The sequence below is a fragment of the Laccaria bicolor genome, genomic scaffold, assembly GCF_000143565.1.
Source record: "Laccaria bicolor S238N-H82 LACBIscaffold_31 genomic scaffold, whole genome shotgun sequence".
NCBI classification, from domain to species: domain Eukaryota; kingdom Fungi; phylum Basidiomycota; class Agaricomycetes; order Agaricales; family Hydnangiaceae; genus Laccaria; species Laccaria bicolor.
This window is the reverse complement of record NW_001889902.1, coordinates 15,055-31,994: the sequence shown is the minus strand read 5'-3', so window position 1 is coordinate 31,994 and position 16,940 is coordinate 15,055. Positions and strand designations below refer to the sequence as shown.

The window sequence follows — 16,940 nt, the reverse complement described above, 5'->3', positions numbered from 1 at the left end:
TTATCCTTCAAACCTATCCACATGGACCTAGAACCATGATTTGAGATAGGACAGTAGCTATCAATATGAAGGCATAGAATAGCCTTTCTTGATGTGAAAGACAATTTGTACATGATGTCAAAAGTAAATGCTGCAGCAATGGCAATATGTAAAATCATGTCAATCCTTTAACCTCATCCCCATAACCTATACAGAGTCAAGGACACTATAAACTATATGTCAACTACAAACTTTTGTAGCCTCAAAAAGCAGACACTACAAACTTTTCTAATGCTAAGTCCAAGCTTTTGTAGTCTAAGTCTGACTTTTGTAGTCTTTTGTAGTCTATCAGTAAACTTTGTAGCCTATGTCCAACTTTTTTGTAGTCTATCAGTAAACTTGGTAGTCTATATCTAACTCTTGTAGTCTGTCAGTGTTGATTGTTCTTTTAGGGAATGCACCTTCCTTTTTTGGTCAATTTTCCCACGATATGATATTTGTTGCCCTTTCATCCAGCTTTCTAAATGTGTTGGAATCATGTTATTTAGTTTTGTTTTCATGAAGAAAAATGCAAAAAACCAAAAAAAAACACAACACTTTTGGAATTCCTTTACCTCATATCTCCACAACAGGAGCACTTCAGAACATAATTCAACCAGATTCGGGAAGCTACAGTGCAGGGGTACAACTTTCGCTTTTTGACTATTTTTGGTAATTGGTCATGTGACCACCCTCCCAACAACCCATGTGATACATATCATCATTATTATATAGTTTTCGGTAATGAAAGTGCCAAAGGGCCTAATGAAATATCCTAATGAAAAATCTAAGAAATAGTAATGAAAGTGCCAGGGAGCCTAATGAGAAGTGATGAAATCGTCAAGGTGCTCAATGAAATATCCTAAAAGAAATGGTAATGAAAGGGCCAGATGCCCCAATGAAATCTCCCAATGAAAAATCTAATGAAATGGTCAAGGAGTGTAATGAAATATCCTAATGAAAGCGCCAAGAAGCATTCTAATGAAAATTCAATGAAATGGTAATGAAAGGGTCAAGGAGCTGAATGAAATATCCCAATGAAAATTCCAAGAAAACCTAATGAAAGTGCCAAGGAGCCTAATGAAATATCCTAATGAAAATTCTATGAAATGGTAATGAAAAAGCGAAGCAGCCTAATGAAATAAAGGGCCAAAGAGCCTAATGAAATATCCCCATGATATCTCATTATCCTTGCCTATAACTTATGAAAGATTCCAGTGACAAATTGAATGAAATAGATGGGCAATCCTAATGAGATGCCTTTCATAAAACCCATGGCATTATACACAATGGCTCTTGGACAGTTGTCATAGATTAATCATAAATAGTGGTAGCCACTAGTGACTCAAATGTAAGTTCAGCCCGTACCCTCACTTCGTTTTGATTTTGTAACTTCTCCACAGTGGCCACGCAATTGTCGCTGCCAACAATCGGTCTCTCATCGTGTCCAATTTAGTTGATGGGGTCGATGTTTACTCAATCCCACCACTTCGCCCAACGAGATCTTTTCAACACCCAATCCATACCAATGTCCCCCTAGTTGTCGCTTCAGCTCTGGGAGGTGTTTTAATTATGGTTGGTAGTGATGACAGCTCCCCTCGACTCTTCAACATCAATACCGGCTTGTTCTGCGCTGCGCTCCACCATGCACCATGTACGTCGGTTGTCTCTTACTCTCAAGCGCTATTTTCTGAAACTGTCATTCTTCAGCGGGCCTGGTTCAGATTGTCGATGTTAGTTGATTAAGATCAGAAATTAGTTTTATGCTAAACGATCGATGATAGGCTCACTCCATTGGAAATCACATTAAGATTTGGTGCACAGTTGCCGTACATATGTATGTCCATCAGCTTTTTGATTCAATAACATTTATTTTTGTTTTATCTAGCCTGACGAAGAACAGGGTGTAGAACCGCCGCCTCGATTAACATCTATTGGGCTATGGCAGTTCATCTTAATCATTATCCTGTCCTTGTTCACACAGGTGCTTATAGCTACTATTTCGAAGGACACACTATTTAAATATGTGGCCCATTTCTTACCGCATATTCCTAGAGGTTTGTAGTCTCATGAAAGTCAACATCACGTGACCTTTTGTGAACCTGACCTCAACACTGATGCCTCAAACCCTGATCACTTGTTTTCTGTTTTCCTTTTCTCACACTCATTAGCACAAGTCGTATATAGCGCAAGTTGTTATGTCTATAGTAGTAGGTACTAACAGTTGTGCTGCCAACTTAGTCTTACTAGAATCAAATCAGAGCTCTTCGTCCCGAAGTCAAGGCAAAAAACACGCATGTGAAGTTTGTATTGTACTGAGATGCCAAGGAATCCTAATGTTCATCATCTCTCCAGGACTTGGAATCACACATGAACCGCTTTGTCGATGTGGAGGCCGTAGAGACCGATGCCGAGGAATGTGAAGATGAATTAGATGGTAACTTGGGTGTGTGTGCATCCAATCTTTTCGTTTTGAGTCTCACACACTTATGTAGACTCATTGATCGACGATAACGAGTCAGAGTCCGAGGATGCCGGTGATTTTCTGATCACCCATACCCTGTTGGCAAAGGCGTTTCGTGAACACGAGTCTGGAGTGGGCTCAAAATGGCATTCATTCGTCTAGCATGCTCACGAACGTGCATCGACCTCTACGCCTATCACAGTAGGGCAATCTTCTCCTGAACCCAGGGCAATTCATGACAACAATAATTTGTGGGAGGTACCATGCAAAGTGTGTAATTCTTTTATACAGTGTGGACGAGTTACAAGCACGTCAGCAGGTCGGTTACAAGGAAGTGACTGTGTTCAACATCATGAAGTGGGCATTAAATGACGAAGTCCGTGTGACAGGAGCATTATCCGTGTTTGGACATGCGACCCTTCCTGGGCAAGTTTTCGTTGAAGCGCCCTCAATAGAGGATGCCAAGAGAATGCTCACTCATGTCCCCCATGTTACTCCCAACAAAACAAAACCCGTTCCTGGTGATAACTACCTGAAGTGCTTGACCGAAGGGAACACCTACACTCCAACACTCCATCATTGGGTCAGATTGCAGCGTCTGAGACTATACAAAGGCGATATCACCCTGATAAAACATGTTGACAAGCGGTCTCTCCTGATCGACGTCGCTGTTGTCCCATGGCACAACTTTACTGAAAACAAGAAAACCTCTGGACGCCCTCCACAGAAGTTAATGAATGTGTTTGAAGTGGGACACCTTCTCGGTCCTAGCAGTGTTTCTGCAAGAAATTGGCGGTTCCAGATCACGGATCCAAAAGGTTGCGAACAATTATATTGCGAATGTGGTCACCTACTTCTCAATGACCTCGACACAAACTCTTACATCCCAGCGGAGGCAATGCCCACCATCACTGAACTGGAGATGTTCAAGCCTTCTTATGATGTTCCAGAAAAAGTTCTGACTAAAACTCGGGACAGAATCATGCTAGAGTGTCTCCGTTTCAGAGATCCGGTTAAGATTCTCGTTGGAGAGTATCAGGGATTATTGGGAGAAGTTGAAGCAATTGACGGCTTGGAAGTTCAGGTCACTATACCCACACAGGGCGTCACTCAGGGGATTTTGATGCCCTATCTATGAAGAAACTTCCAGATTGGGGATGAGGTCCAGATTATGACAGACCCGAATCCTGGGTTTATAGAATGGGTGACGGCTGTTGAATCTGGAAGTGAAGGCGATCCAAAAATTTCCGTTGTCAACATTTCGCAGGAGAAAGAGGTAATGTTTACCGGTCGAGAGGTCCTTACTTATAGCTTACCCTGTTTATGTTAGGACATCGTGTTCAAAGGTCAAATTTTATTCTTCGCCATTTGTGTGGACAACAATACATCCAATACCACCCCCACCCCTGAACAGGCAGTACGCAATCGTCAAAACAATCAACAAAAAAAGAAAGCAGGACCCCGATGAAGGCCGGAAAGTCAGAATAAACGAAAATCCTAACCGCCAATATGAAGGCAAAGAAGTAGGCGTCGTTCACAGGAATTTTAAAGGTTACCATGGAAGAATCAAATCTACGACCCTGCAAGGGGACGCACAGGTTGAGCTGAATGCTACAGCTATATCCACAATGAGAGTCGAATGTTTTCCTCTCATCCATTTACGCATTCTGTAAGTTCATCTTTCATTTTGACTCAATTGACTCATAGTTTTCGCAGCCAGAAAAACGATATGCTTTCAGTGCCACTCTCTGAACTTCGCAACATATCCCAATTGACAGCTCCCACTGTAAAAGAAGCAGGACCGTCATCTCTCATATGCTCGACTCCTCTTCCACTCCCCACAGATATACCAGGAAGTCCAGCATGGGACCCTTCATCAAGAACACCTCGGCAAGACAAGGATGAGGGGGATGAAATGCTGCCAGAGGCAGTTCCGTATTGGTTGGCTGATGAAACCTTCAAAAAGTACAAATTCAGATTAATAGTACATGATCCATCAAAATGGTATGAAGGAGGGATTTACCATGGCAAGTATGCGCAATTCTTGTCCGCAATTGGTGGTAGTATTTCGAAGGTCTCAATCAACTTCAAAACCCTGGAAATACCATTACAACATCTGCTGCCCCTCCATCCAACGATGGAGGGGGAACTCGTCATGCCACTTAGCGGTCCGCTTTGCGGTCAGCTTCTGAAGGTCGCAAAATACAATGATGGTCAATGTGCTTTGAAAGATCCAAGAAAACCACTTCTGCAGCTCAAGAATTATGAACCACCTACCATGCAATCTGACCAGTTAGCCTCGGTGATGGGGATGATCTAGGGTATTCCTAAGTGCTGGAATGATCGTTTCTTACGCTTTTTTCATCGAAATTCACCCCTTGGCTCATAAATTTAATCTACTCTGTGTAAATATTCTATATCAACAAAAACTTAGTACGTTCCAGGCACTCATTCAATTGCAGGTGCAACACCTAGTTCTCCCCAAATTCTTGTGAGTGGGAGTGTGTGTTTGTGTGGTTTGGTGTCTATTGGCTTGAGTGACTTTAGGGGAGCCTTACAAGGATCAATGGAAAGATGTCAGGCTGCCCTAAAGTAGCCATTGTCAAAACCAGCAAGGTGTTGGGTTGTTGCCTTTTTTCCTCCCACAACCACTCACTTGCCATGACAATGGGGAATCAATATCTTTGTAGTCCATATGAAGTTTCAGAACGAATATACAATAGATGAATGAAAGCCCAGTCAATTGTAATCGGCGAGCCTAAGGTCGTACAGGGAGTGAGCAATTGTTCCCTGGCTGGTCAACGTCAATGTTGTCTCCAGGGCGTGCCGTTAGGGTACGGTTGGAACCCAAGGAAAAACCCGTCAGTGATGCTTTTCTGGTTGAACTAGATAATGAGATGAGTCATATCATGGTCATTAGCATCTTGTTGGTTGATGTCCTCTCACTGATTACACATAGGTAGCCATGTTTGAAGAGCAAGTCAATGTCGTCAGCTTCGAGCATGTTCACCTTGTACTCGAGAAACGGCCGTAGCTTCCGTGGATCCAAAACCTATAAAGGTGTTTAGCAAGGTAAAGACTTCGGCTTATCATTCTTATGACGACTTTTCCGTTCATGCGGAGCTTTTGGAGGACTGTGAAAAGGTTGAGGTCTCCGTTGTCGTTGCACTCGACATCAATCTCTTGTCTGTGACACCAGTCTTTTGGCCCTTCAAAGTGACGTACGCGGAGTATGTGATGGGGAACTTCAGGAATGCTTCGTGCAGCTTCGTCTTTGTCCACCAGGAGAGGTTCTAAAGGCAAGCTCCGCATATCGACCGCCACCGTCTCAATACCCATCTCAATATCGGCTTGACTATCTTCATGCGTACCCAACACCTGAAATTGGAGTAAGTTTATTTCAGCGCATCTGGCAGCGTTATCTCACAAAATTTATCAGAGCATTCTCGTAGTCGGTTTTGGTAGGCTCCACGTGGTTTCTTTTGGCAGTGGAGGGGACAGATAGTTGGAACTTTTGACATAAAGACTTCAGGATCTCCCTGCGAAACTTTTTGAGAGTGGTTGGCATGATAATATCTCGTTGTAAGATATGTTCGGTGTGTTCAATTGTTAGGTCTGCCATTACAGGTCAATGAGGGCATTGTGGTCCACTGACTCTTTAAAGGCTCAATTTCCATAGCAATGGTGACCATGTCCCAACTGTTGTAGTGTTTCTTGTTCTTGTATAACGACGGGAGAACAATGACAACCTATGGACTTGATAAGCTGCGACTTTTTCGCTCGAACTGCTCTAATGCCTCCCCATCGCATCCAATGTTACCACTCACGTCCAACCACAAGGTCCATATTTTCCCCTGAGCGCTTGCTCACCCCTCCACCAAGTACTCTAAGATCTGCATTCACTTTCATTGACCATTATGATGTCATGGATCCGGACGAGCCCGAAACAGCCGAGTCATCAAGTAGCAAATCATACCACCCAATTCTGATGTTAAAACCACAAGGGGAAGTGTCCCGGGCTTACAACCTTCAGGTTGAAATGAAAGTCGACGACAAACAATTCGCAGATGTACAAGTAAGTTCTAACTTTTATTGATGCCTAAAGCCTTGCTGATCCTTACTTAGGGTCTAATCTCGTGATTGGTTGCTGACCACCTAGAGACCAGCCTTTCCTTTAGGCAACAATCCAGTGCCGATTTAGATACCATTTATGAAAAGGTGATTTAGCTCAAGTTGAGTCAATGTGACTAACAAAGCTGCAGGCACTTGAAAAATTTCCATTGCTAAAGTGGTTCAAAGATAATTGGGCCATCTCTGACTTTGTGAAGCTTGAGCTGAAACGGACTGTGCAGCAATCCCGGAGATTGCATAAGAAAAACTCAAAGGCATGCAATTACCTGGACAATGATTTCGACAACCAGTGATCGGGCTGTGATGATCCTGTGAGTGGCCCTTTCACTGGGATATTCACTTGGTTTCCTGGAAATACTCTAAATCTGACTTGTGCTTCGTCTTTTTGGTGGATTTGGTGTCAGATTATATATATGTTGTTGTATATTTATGCAGACCATTTTCCAAGTATGGCTTCAATACGAATTTTGAAATTGTTCAAGAATATGTTCTATATACGGATTTTGTACTTGTAAGAGGCTGTGAAAGTATGATATATTAGGCTACATATTTCTTGTTTGTCCTAAGATTTGTCAACTTTTCGAAGGATCAAAACACAATTATAATAAATTTTGATGGAAATTTTAAAATGCGACAATAAGATTCGGCCCTCGGCGGAATTGGTTGTCAGACTAAAAATCTTGTAATGAGTCCGTCTTATCAGCAAACAATAGTCAAAAATAATTAATTTGTCCTTGTATCTGTCAATCTCTTTGCTTAGGTGTCCGATCGTCCCTTGTTTCAGGTGTGTAGGTCCTTCTGAGAATCTCTGCCATCAAAAAAGAAATAAGCAGTTGCCAGAGATGATTGTGTTTTGTAGAGATGATTAATAATGGAAGAGCTAATGAAAAGTTCAATTAGCTCCATCTAAACACAATAAAGAATGTAAAGTATTCACCTTAAAACTGTTTTGCCACATCCAGCTTGATAACTGGTTAATTTGTCACCCAACTTATATGCTTTATGGATAGCTTACATTTGCCTTTGATCCAGAGAAAACCAGGCTCTGCCAGCCATGTAGAGAAGCTCTTCCCATTGAGAAACCACAAGCAGGAGGCTGGTTGACTCTGTTGAATTGCAGATGTTGCATGGTAATTCCTGGGGCTGTCAGGAGGAGAAAGCCAAGTATGAATATCTTTATCTAAAATGATAAGATACATCAACCAAAATGATTCAGCTGAAACTGGCATGTAAAATCAATTTGCATGCCCAAGTTTTCAACTTCTGAACAAGGTGTTATTGAGGTCAATACAATGATATATTTATCAAACACCTTGATTATTGACATTCTGAACCAAAAGACCTATGACAATACAGCTGAAAATCTTGAACATGAGATTGCCCAATTAAACTGACCATAGTTGTTGCCAGTATTTACATTTTGAACTTCCTTATTATAATTGTTTAGCTCAGTTTTTGTCAGAGAGTCTGCATTATAAGCTTTCATGTATTATAAACCATGAAAATAAATTGTGACTCTACCTGATGACTTCAATTTTGGTGAATCTACAATGGGAAGGTGGGATGAACCACCTATGCCAAAGCCATCAGATCAGTAACATTGAAAAGCAGGATTTCAAGAGAACACAGACCAGACAACATAGAAAAAGGCTGTTGCAAAGATTGGACAGTCTCATGTGATGGGCCTCCAGCCGAGGTCTTTACTGTCCTCCACTGATTCCTGCCGGAATCCGGGCCATTCCTGGAATTCCGGTGGAATCAAATTTGGCAGAGGGCCCTGCCAAATTGATCAAACCATTCCGGCAGAATTTTGATGGAATTCAAATTCCACCAGAATGGTTCCAGGAATCACCCGGAAGGAATGCTCCTGGAATGAGACGGAATGGAATTCCTGATGCCCAAATCAACAACGTTAATGGATGACGACGTCGTCAACAGACGATGACCACGTTAGCGGATGACGACGACCCACCCTCTTCCCTGTCCCTCCCTCTTCCTTTCCCTCCTCCCCTTCCTTTTCCCTCCCCCCCTTCCTTTTCCCTCCACCCTCCCTGTCCATCTCCATGTCTATGCCCTCCCCATTTCTATGTACCCCCTTCCTTTTCCCTCCCCCCTTCCCTGTCTGTCCCTCTACATTTCCTTGCCCCTTCCCCCTTCCCCATTTCATTGTCCCTCCCTTCCTTTTCCCTCCCCCTACCCTGTCCATCCCCATTTCCTTGTATCCCTTTCCCTGTTCCTCCCCATTTCCTTGTCCCTTTTGATATGCACTGTATGTAGTAAAATAGATTTTATGTCATCAATCAAGTACATTAAAATTTGATCTATTGAGATCTATGGGGTCTGAAATTTATAAGAAATTTTGAGTATTGAGGAGTTGAATTAGTGCAGATAAAGTCTCTAGTTCAGTGTTGATCAGCAATGCTGATGCTGATCAGTGCTGATCCATTCTGATTGTAGAAACTTTGAACAGCTCTGATCAGAGCATGTGAGGGAGGGTAAAGAACTGGTTTATTTTGGTCAATTCCCCTGTTCCAAAATGTATGTCTAAAATAGAAGTGCCAAATATATAAATAATGAGATTTTCTGTCTATTCCAGTTGGATTCCTGTGTATTCTGGTAGGAATCAGTGGAGGAATGGAAAGTATTGCTCCAGCCTGGTCACCTATAAATTTTGATCAAATAAGAATTGATATAAGCAAAAAGATTAAAGAAATCATACCAGCAACAGCCATTTCTGCATCATCCACTGTGTTAAATGCTGGAGATATCCTTGTGTCAAGTGGAACAATGGTTAAGATGTCAGCATTGGTAGTACTGATGCTTGCAGATTGATGCTTCAGCACATGAGCAGCTGATGCTAACCCCCTGTCAATAGAAAGGTTGGACGGGTAGGTGGTCGAGGTGGGTGGGTAAACACTTGGAGTAGCTATGCAAGTCTTATTAGCCAGTGGAAATGAGATTTTGGGTGAACACGGACCACTTCATGAGCAGTCTCCAGTCTCCTTGATGTGATGTTTGACTTGATCATAACTGATGGTGACTCAATGGGCAGCAGGGTTGCCAGGAACCTCACTAGCGACAGTCGGTCCTGCATCCACAGCGCGGTTGGCTGAAGATGAAGTCCTCAAGATGGGCAGCGCAGAACTGGGACAGAGTTTTGCAGCGGTGCTATCGAGATTCGCCAATCGAGGTTCCGGCGACCAAGAAGACTCAAGGAAGTAATCGTTAGGTTGATTACACATTGCAGACGATGAGATGGAAGTTGAGAGGAAAGATGTCAACGTGGCAAAAGCGCTAGTACCTGAAGTGTGGCGAATGCCACAAGGCAACGTGACGTCTTTCACTCATTACTTCTCTTGAGATAGAGACAGTCCAGTCACACCATCGTGACCCTGGACTGTGCCTTTCCCACTTTCCCGCACCCTGGATTGTCTCCCTGCACACAGCCTCATTTCCTCTTTCGGTGTTCCACTGTACGATCACTGATCGTCCTGTTTCATGTTTAGTGGCCTCCTCCTCCCCTGCCTCCAACGCTCCATTTACCAGGTCGCTGTGGAACTAGTGCAGGCGGCTACTCATCATGTCACCGACGAGTTCCTCTCAGCCGTCGCACTCATCTGGGAGCTTCACGAGCTCTCACAGCTCTTTCTACTTGTCTATTTTTCCCTCCTCGTCGCTCCCGATCTCCTGGCCCTCATCTGTGTTGTGATCGGCAACACATTTGGAATGGTCTCGGACGCAATGGAGGTGGAACCGCATGCCCCTCTCCTCCCCGTCGACATCGCTCAGATCCACAAGCGGGCGAGCACCATGAATCAAGAAAAGCTTCCCTTCCCTGGATCGTTGGGCCATGATGGAACCTGAGAGGTACAGTATCTGACACTGTGAGTACATATAGTATATTTGCACCTTTGGACAACTGATCCAAGCCATACAGGAAGGGCCAATCCAAGTCTATCCTCAAAGAGTGGTGCCACGAATTCAAGCTTCCCATATCCGGCAACATTGCGGACTTGACAGCCAGGCTTCAGGAGTACAGTTGGGATGACAAGAGATGGAAGAGGCGAGTAGCATGGCTCGATATCTACAAGCATTGTACCTCACCTCCATTGTTCCCTTGCAGCCTCGGGCCAGCCAAGACCCACTCTCACAAAGGTCCCAGGCCAGATGCGAAACAAAAGTGATACCAGAAGCAATCCCACGTGCAACGGGCAGCACTCTTCAAGAGTGGTCTAGCTTCTGATTCCTCGCCACCTGTTTTGCATGCCCTGCCCACAGAACGTTCAAAGGATTGTCGGACGGCTCAGCAAATTGCGATGGTAGTTCCTTGGGTAAGTCTCCAATTCTCAATTAGCCAATTGATTCTGAAATTTGAACGTAATCACAGGCGAAGAGTTATGTCAAGCGGTTTCCATACAAACCACCTGTGCAGAGGACTGATGAGATGGACCCTCATTCAGGCCCTCTTGAATCAGCAGGGGGACAATCTACATCCACTCCACTTGTACTACCCATTGCGCCTCCTTCCCTCACTGCAGCAGGACAGTTCTATCAACCCTCCATTCCACCATCCCTCACGAGCTTCAAACCAGCAAGCTTAAGCAAGGTTCATGTTGATCATGCCAATGCCGCCTCCAACTCGTCCAATCGATGCATGGGTTTTTCCGCCATCCCCTGCTTCAGAGATTCCTTGTCGATGTTGGACGTTGAAATGGGATCTTGCGTCCCTCCCAACCTTTCCATATCCTTTCCAACCATCTTGTCAACATCAGTCAGCACCATTGATACACGATCACTGACTCTGGCTAGTGGCCAGGTGGTTGTGTTCACTGTCAAGGATGTCCCGAATCCTGCCTACATCAAAGTCAGTAAGGATATTCCATGTTTGGCTTCAATGTGGGATGACTTGTCCCCTGCCTGGTGTGGTGTCTCTGTCACCATGGTCTGTGGGCATCACATTCCGCTCAAGTTCTGGCCCCAGCTCTATTGGTACTGGAAGCCAGCTGCATGGAAGGCGAAGAAGGGCGAGTGGTCTAAGTGGAAAGTACATGAAATTAAGCTTTTTTCTATGTTTCGTGAGCTTACAAAGTGGTGTTTGTAGACTGTCGCACAACGATACCTTCAAGGAACTCAAGCTGAATTTGAGGCGGCTTTTACCATTGATGGCAAGCTGCTCTCTTACACTGCCATCGAGAAGGCAATCACCCAATTGCACATTGCTAACGATCAAGCGCTGAGTGCGAAAGCACGCGCAGAGTATGGCTCGGAATTTGATAAAGTTTTTTTGTATCGCCGGACCTCTGACAGCACACAGGTTGTGATGAGCAAGGACTCAAGCATTGCTTGGCACTATCATCAGCTCCATGGTGAGCTTCAGCAAGAGGAGGAGGCTGACTATGATGAGGAATCTTAGATAGCAAGTTAATACAGAATCTTTTTTCCGAGTTACTCTACATTTAGTCTGCTGAACCATTTTAATGTTACCACATCATGCACATGCACAAGTACGTCCACAAGAAAAGCATTTGACTGTTGGTGCAATTGATGGGTTGAAAAAATCTTCCCTCTTCTCCATTGGCACGTCGTTCCATGACATAAGATATTTTACAATTGTCATGTGTGTGAAGTCAGTGCTCCATCCACCCCATTCACAGATGCGACGGATTGGCCAACGCTGCTCTGATGAAGGGTACTGGCAACCCCCATGGTGAAATGAATGTGTGCCGTATGGAGATGGATCAATGCCAATGTCAATCAGGTTATTCCTGAAGCATTCCAAGAATTTCTCTGTGCTCTGTTCAAAGGTAAAATCTGTGCATATATCTGATATAAATGAGCATACCATGGGGGCACTCTGATTCTGCACAACCTGTTCATGTTTATTCATTTTGGGAAAGAGGTGGCCTTCTTTGATCCCAGAATATTCTACCCATTCGGCATAGGCTGTGACTGGACACAAGTGTCACTCTGCCTCTGAGAGCTTGTGCAGAAAAAATGGTTTAATTTCTTGACTGGAATTGAATTACTCATCCGGAAAATCACTTGACAAGGACTTACCTCCATTCTGCACAGTTTTTCTGAATGGTAGTGTGAGCTTGATACATGTGTTGGACACCAAATCAATGTCATGTGCTTGAATTTTCAGAACCTCGTCAAACCGGAGTAGACAAAGAAAAGAGACTGTGTATGCAAATTGGAGCAGCTGCCGGGTATGGCCACCACCCCAGTCATTTGAATTGGCTGCGTCCGTTTTTTTGCGAGAAGCAGCTGCCACCTCGTGTATCTTCCAATTCTCCTCTTGGTGATTGAAGTGGTACAAATCATAGAGCATTTTCTGATGTGAAATATCAGTATGAGTTTCGCAATTCTTCATAGAACACACAGAAGTGATTGCCTGAGCACTTGTAGCTGTTTCTCCTGCCTGAACCTAATGTCAAAAATTGGGAAACCTGAGCTCTCTTTCAAAAATGGGAATTGCCATTAGAATACCTTTCTCCTTCGAAGACTAACCATATAGCTTGATACTGCAACAGAAACAGAGGGATTCCCCACCATTTTTCCAGTAAAATCCTGCTTGTGCCAGGGGAGTGTCGCCAGTCCATGAATTCACCCAAAGACATATGTCATTGCTGCACGCATTTTCTGAGCATGTGCATAAGTTGATCACTCTTGGTTTATGTCCTTGTCTGTCCCATCCAGGTTGACTGAGTCACACCTGATATGCATCAGTTGTGGATCACAATAAATGTAAATGTAGCCAACTGGTGCATGATCCAGGCTGTAATGTAGAGTGGTGCATGCTCATGAGGTGTTGAACAGAAGAAAGGATCACTATCCTTGATGAGGCCCTCTTTCACCAGAAAAGCATGGCATTGGGCCTTCAATCTGGTAGAGAATCAGTGTTATCTTTAAAATAATTGATGATGCAGCTCACCGCATGTATTCTTGGTCAGTACCCTCTGTAACTCCCTTTGAGGCCTGAAGGATGGAATCCTGCAGGTTCGCAAATGATGTACCTGGTTTACAACTTGAAGAACCAAGATTGTTGGCCAGAGTATCATCTGGTAAGGATGGGAAAATCAAGTCTTTCTCTCCTTCAAGATCATCTTGTGCTTCTAGCTCTTCTGGACTCTCATCAGCTGGTGGGGAAGCAAAGCACCGCACCCCTGCGAAGGCAGGAAGCTTGATTGTGAGGGAAGACATGCCAGCAGGAATATGTATCAGATTGAGAATATCGCAACTTATCATACATCTGGGTCAAATAGGAGAGATCCCATGCAAAAGGACACTTGATCAATAGAGATCAGCCAGATTACATGGCAACAAGTAAATGTTACATGAGAAAACAGTGATACGGAGTGCCGCATGGAAGGAGAATATCAGTCATCAATAGTAAGATCAATGACTTCATCAGTGAAGAGTCTGCCGGAGGTTATGGGAGCAGGGCGTGTATCACTGTCAGTGAGATCGTTGGTGAGATCAAGGACTGTATCAGTGAGGTCAAAGAGTAGATTATCACTGCCGGTGAGGTTGAAGTCTGTGTAATCATTGGTAAGGTGAAGAAAATCAGAAATCAGGCGTCCACGAGAATGCGAGAGGCCTAGATTGCCAGTCATGTTTTCCTGCAAAGCAACAGGCGGTGGTAGTTTGTGTGAAGAAGAGGAAGTGGCATGGAGATCATCTGCATCATCGGCCATGCGACCAACATGATCAGTGATCAAGCAAGGATAAGGAGTGTCAGGCACATCCGCGGTGTTCTTGATATTAATGATTGGATCCATAGGCTTTAGGATCTTAACTCTGGAATCAACAGATAAAAAATGTGTAAGGTTTCACACAGACTCACCAGTTCCCACTCTTTGAGTTGAAGGTCAGGTGGTAGTGGCTTTTTCCAGTGGAGGCCAGGGAGGATGCGGCGCACAATAGAAACTGGAAGTTTGACTGCAATCTTCCTGGCCATCGGAACATCGGTGTTGTTCTGGAGTGTGGATGTGGCTTTCTTCAAAAGGTTGTTCTCCAAAATCTCAATGGCATAGAAAGGAATCGTTGATGTGAGTGAGCTGCTGTTGACTCCGCAGATCTGGCGAAAGGCTGAGAGGCCTGGCAAGCCATCGGTGACAATGCCGTGCACTACATGGTCAACAAGAGCAAGGAGCGGGCTTTTCTCCTAGAACATGACATGGTTAGTGATAGTAATGTCAGTTGGGAATATTGACGCATACTTCTAGAAGGCGGTGAAGGCAAACACCAGCCCATATCCGCTTGCGAAATTTCTCCACAATTTTGTCAGGTGGCCAAGAGAATGATCGCTCCGCAAGAGCACCCAGTTGAGCAAGGTCAGGTTCATGGGTAAACCAAGTAGAAAATGGAGGTAGTGGCCTTCCATGGGACCAAGAAGTAATAGGTTGTGTGTACTTCAGCACAACCGATGGATCTGGAAAGTCTGGGTGGATGGCATTTACAACAGAGGGGTATTGGCATTTCAAAAAGCCGTGTTTATTCGTCAATAGCTCAACTCTCAGCAATTTGCGCCACTGGACTAGAAAGTTCACCAGTTCTGCCTCAGACATATCTCTACCAGCCTCCAAAAGGGTGTCACCCAAGGTAGTCTGTGCAAGTCCGTGTGCTACGACCTTTCCACAACCCAGTAGTCCAGCCTGCACAAGTATCAAGGTCAGAATAAGTCTATAGTATAGAACTGCACAGACAACTTACCTTGTCATAATCTCCACCACAAATAATAGCAATCAAGAGCAACCCACCCTGCGTTAAGTTGATGCCAGCTGTGCTCTTGATAGACTGAGCACTGTAGATGGTGACATTGTCCTTATCCTTCTTGATGTTCAGGCTGGAGCAAGGAGGTCAGAGCAGGTGGTTGATATAAAGAGAGATTGACTGACTTCCACATGACATGAACAGCACCAAAGATGAGGGCATCACTATCATCTGTCATTACAACATCAATGATGCCCATCCTATTCAGAAAAGCAAGCTCTGCCTCCGCTTCAGCAGGAGCCTGGTGTCTAGCGATAAGGCATTCTCACTCAGAGGATATACATTAGAACATATTGTGTGGTCACTGAACCCATGTGCCCTCACAAATTCTCGGAAACACTGGGTAAGCCAATGCTCTCGTGGGTGGATGTGTGTTCCTCACTTGGTTGCAGGCCGTTCATTACCATCGAAAACAACAACAACATCGAGGCATTGATCCAGGAGGCGGTTGAGCTTGTAGAAGAGAATTCGAAGCTTGGGGTTTTCGCCGGCTTGAGAGTGGCGGGCATGGTGGAAGACAGCTTGAGTCTGGTGCAACCAGATACTGTGAATGCAGGTGAGAGCTGCTCAAGCCATGGGGCAAGGGATGTACCTTGCATCGACACCAACCACGATGGTGTGGCGGCTGTTCCGATCTTCTTCAAATCCTTCACTCACAGTCAGCTGTGATAGCGACCGCACCTGACATGCAGGCTGCACAATCTGGAATGGAGTCAGAATTTTTTTCTTCTCATTTCACTTGAGCGTGACACACCTCCCAAAGATGAGTGGCACCCATGACTCTCACTTGTCTTGAGGATGTCGTAGTTCAGAAGAAAGATTTTCTGAAACACTTGTAGCAGTGGCGGTTGCCACAAAAGGAGAGCCCATGAAAGGGGCAATAGGTGTGGATACTGGAAAAGCGGTCCTAAGTGCTCGGAAATGGATAGTGCAGAGCAGCTCACCAAACATGTCTTGAGAGAACATACCCAGTAAAAGGGTGCAATGAAAGAGGTATGAAATATTTGGCGATTGTCAGCTGGATGCAACTGGTAGCCTCCCCCACAATACTGGGAATGTATACTGTGGGAGGTACACTGTCAGCCAGATAAGGGAGATGTGCAACACAAGGAGACAGCAGAGGGCCTGCTGGATTGATACCATAGTGCCATGTGTTGGTGCGTCAAAGTTGGCATGTTGAAGTCACGCGACATAGTACAAACCTAAATCATACTTTGCCCATAATAATACATTGTGGCCCACAACAATAACAAGGTAAAGTGGACACAATACTAACAAAAAATTACACTAAAAGACAGCTGCAGTAGAGGATAACGGGGATAGTCAAGATCACTGCCGATGTATGAGAAGGGAGCATGGAGTGGCTAGTGTTTAAAGGTTCAGTTCAGTCCGGTTTTTTGCCCCGAAAACGCGCAACCGTGGACCGCAACCGGTCCAGGACCGACCCAGATATTGAGGGAACCGAACCGAACCACCTAGGACCGGTCTTTTGCGGTCCATGATACCGGTTCAGACCGATCCAGACCGGTTTGGGGATCCTCAGAGTCGACCG

General features: G+C 44.6%; 4 protein-coding genes across 4 annotated transcripts; 2 read left to right on the top strand and 2 right to left on the bottom strand.

Moving 5' to 3' along the window:
• Window positions 1-5,286: 5,286 nt before the first annotated feature.
• LACBIDRAFT_331031 (uncharacterized protein) lies at window positions 5,287-6,104 on the bottom strand (the record flags this gene model as incomplete). Its single annotated transcript, XM_001885357.1, has 4 exons — window positions 5,287-5,367; window positions 5,436-5,534; window positions 5,708-5,860; window positions 5,910-6,104. 4 exons carry the CDS (start codon window positions 6,102-6,104, stop codon window positions 5,287-5,289), a joined length of 528 nt encoding a protein of 175 aa, XP_001885392.1.
• Window positions 6,105-6,407: 303 nt separating this feature from the next.
• On the top strand, window positions 6,408-6,622 carry LACBIDRAFT_306508 (uncharacterized protein; the record flags this gene model as incomplete). Its single annotated transcript, XM_001885421.1, has 2 exons — window positions 6,408-6,557; window positions 6,608-6,622. 2 exons carry the CDS (start codon window positions 6,408-6,410, stop codon window positions 6,620-6,622), a joined length of 165 nt encoding a protein of 54 aa, XP_001885456.1.
• A 2,778-nt stretch (window positions 6,623-9,400) lies between these two features.
• LACBIDRAFT_331030 (uncharacterized protein) lies at window positions 9,401-12,382 on the top strand (the record flags this gene model as incomplete). Its single annotated transcript, XM_001885420.1, has 10 exons — window positions 9,401-9,403; window positions 9,489-9,501; window positions 9,669-9,831; window positions 10,120-10,455; window positions 10,551-10,793; window positions 10,892-10,944; window positions 11,074-11,657; window positions 11,715-11,979; window positions 12,119-12,230; window positions 12,268-12,382. 10 exons carry the CDS (start codon window positions 9,401-9,403, stop codon window positions 12,380-12,382), a joined length of 1,887 nt encoding a protein of 628 aa, XP_001885455.1.
• A 1,610-nt stretch (window positions 12,383-13,992) lies between these two features.
• LACBIDRAFT_306505 (uncharacterized protein) lies at window positions 13,993-16,166 on the bottom strand (the record flags this gene model as incomplete). The annotated part of the gene is made up of 8 exons (XM_001885356.1): window positions 13,993-14,406; window positions 14,460-14,780; window positions 14,836-15,270; window positions 15,329-15,461; window positions 15,514-15,636; window positions 15,771-15,932; window positions 15,981-16,090; window positions 16,143-16,166. The coding sequence occupies 8 exons, from the start codon at window positions 16,164-16,166 to the stop codon at window positions 13,993-13,995; spliced, it is 1,722 nt and encodes a 573-aa protein (XP_001885391.1).
• Between the last annotated feature and the right edge of the window lie 774 nt (window positions 16,167-16,940).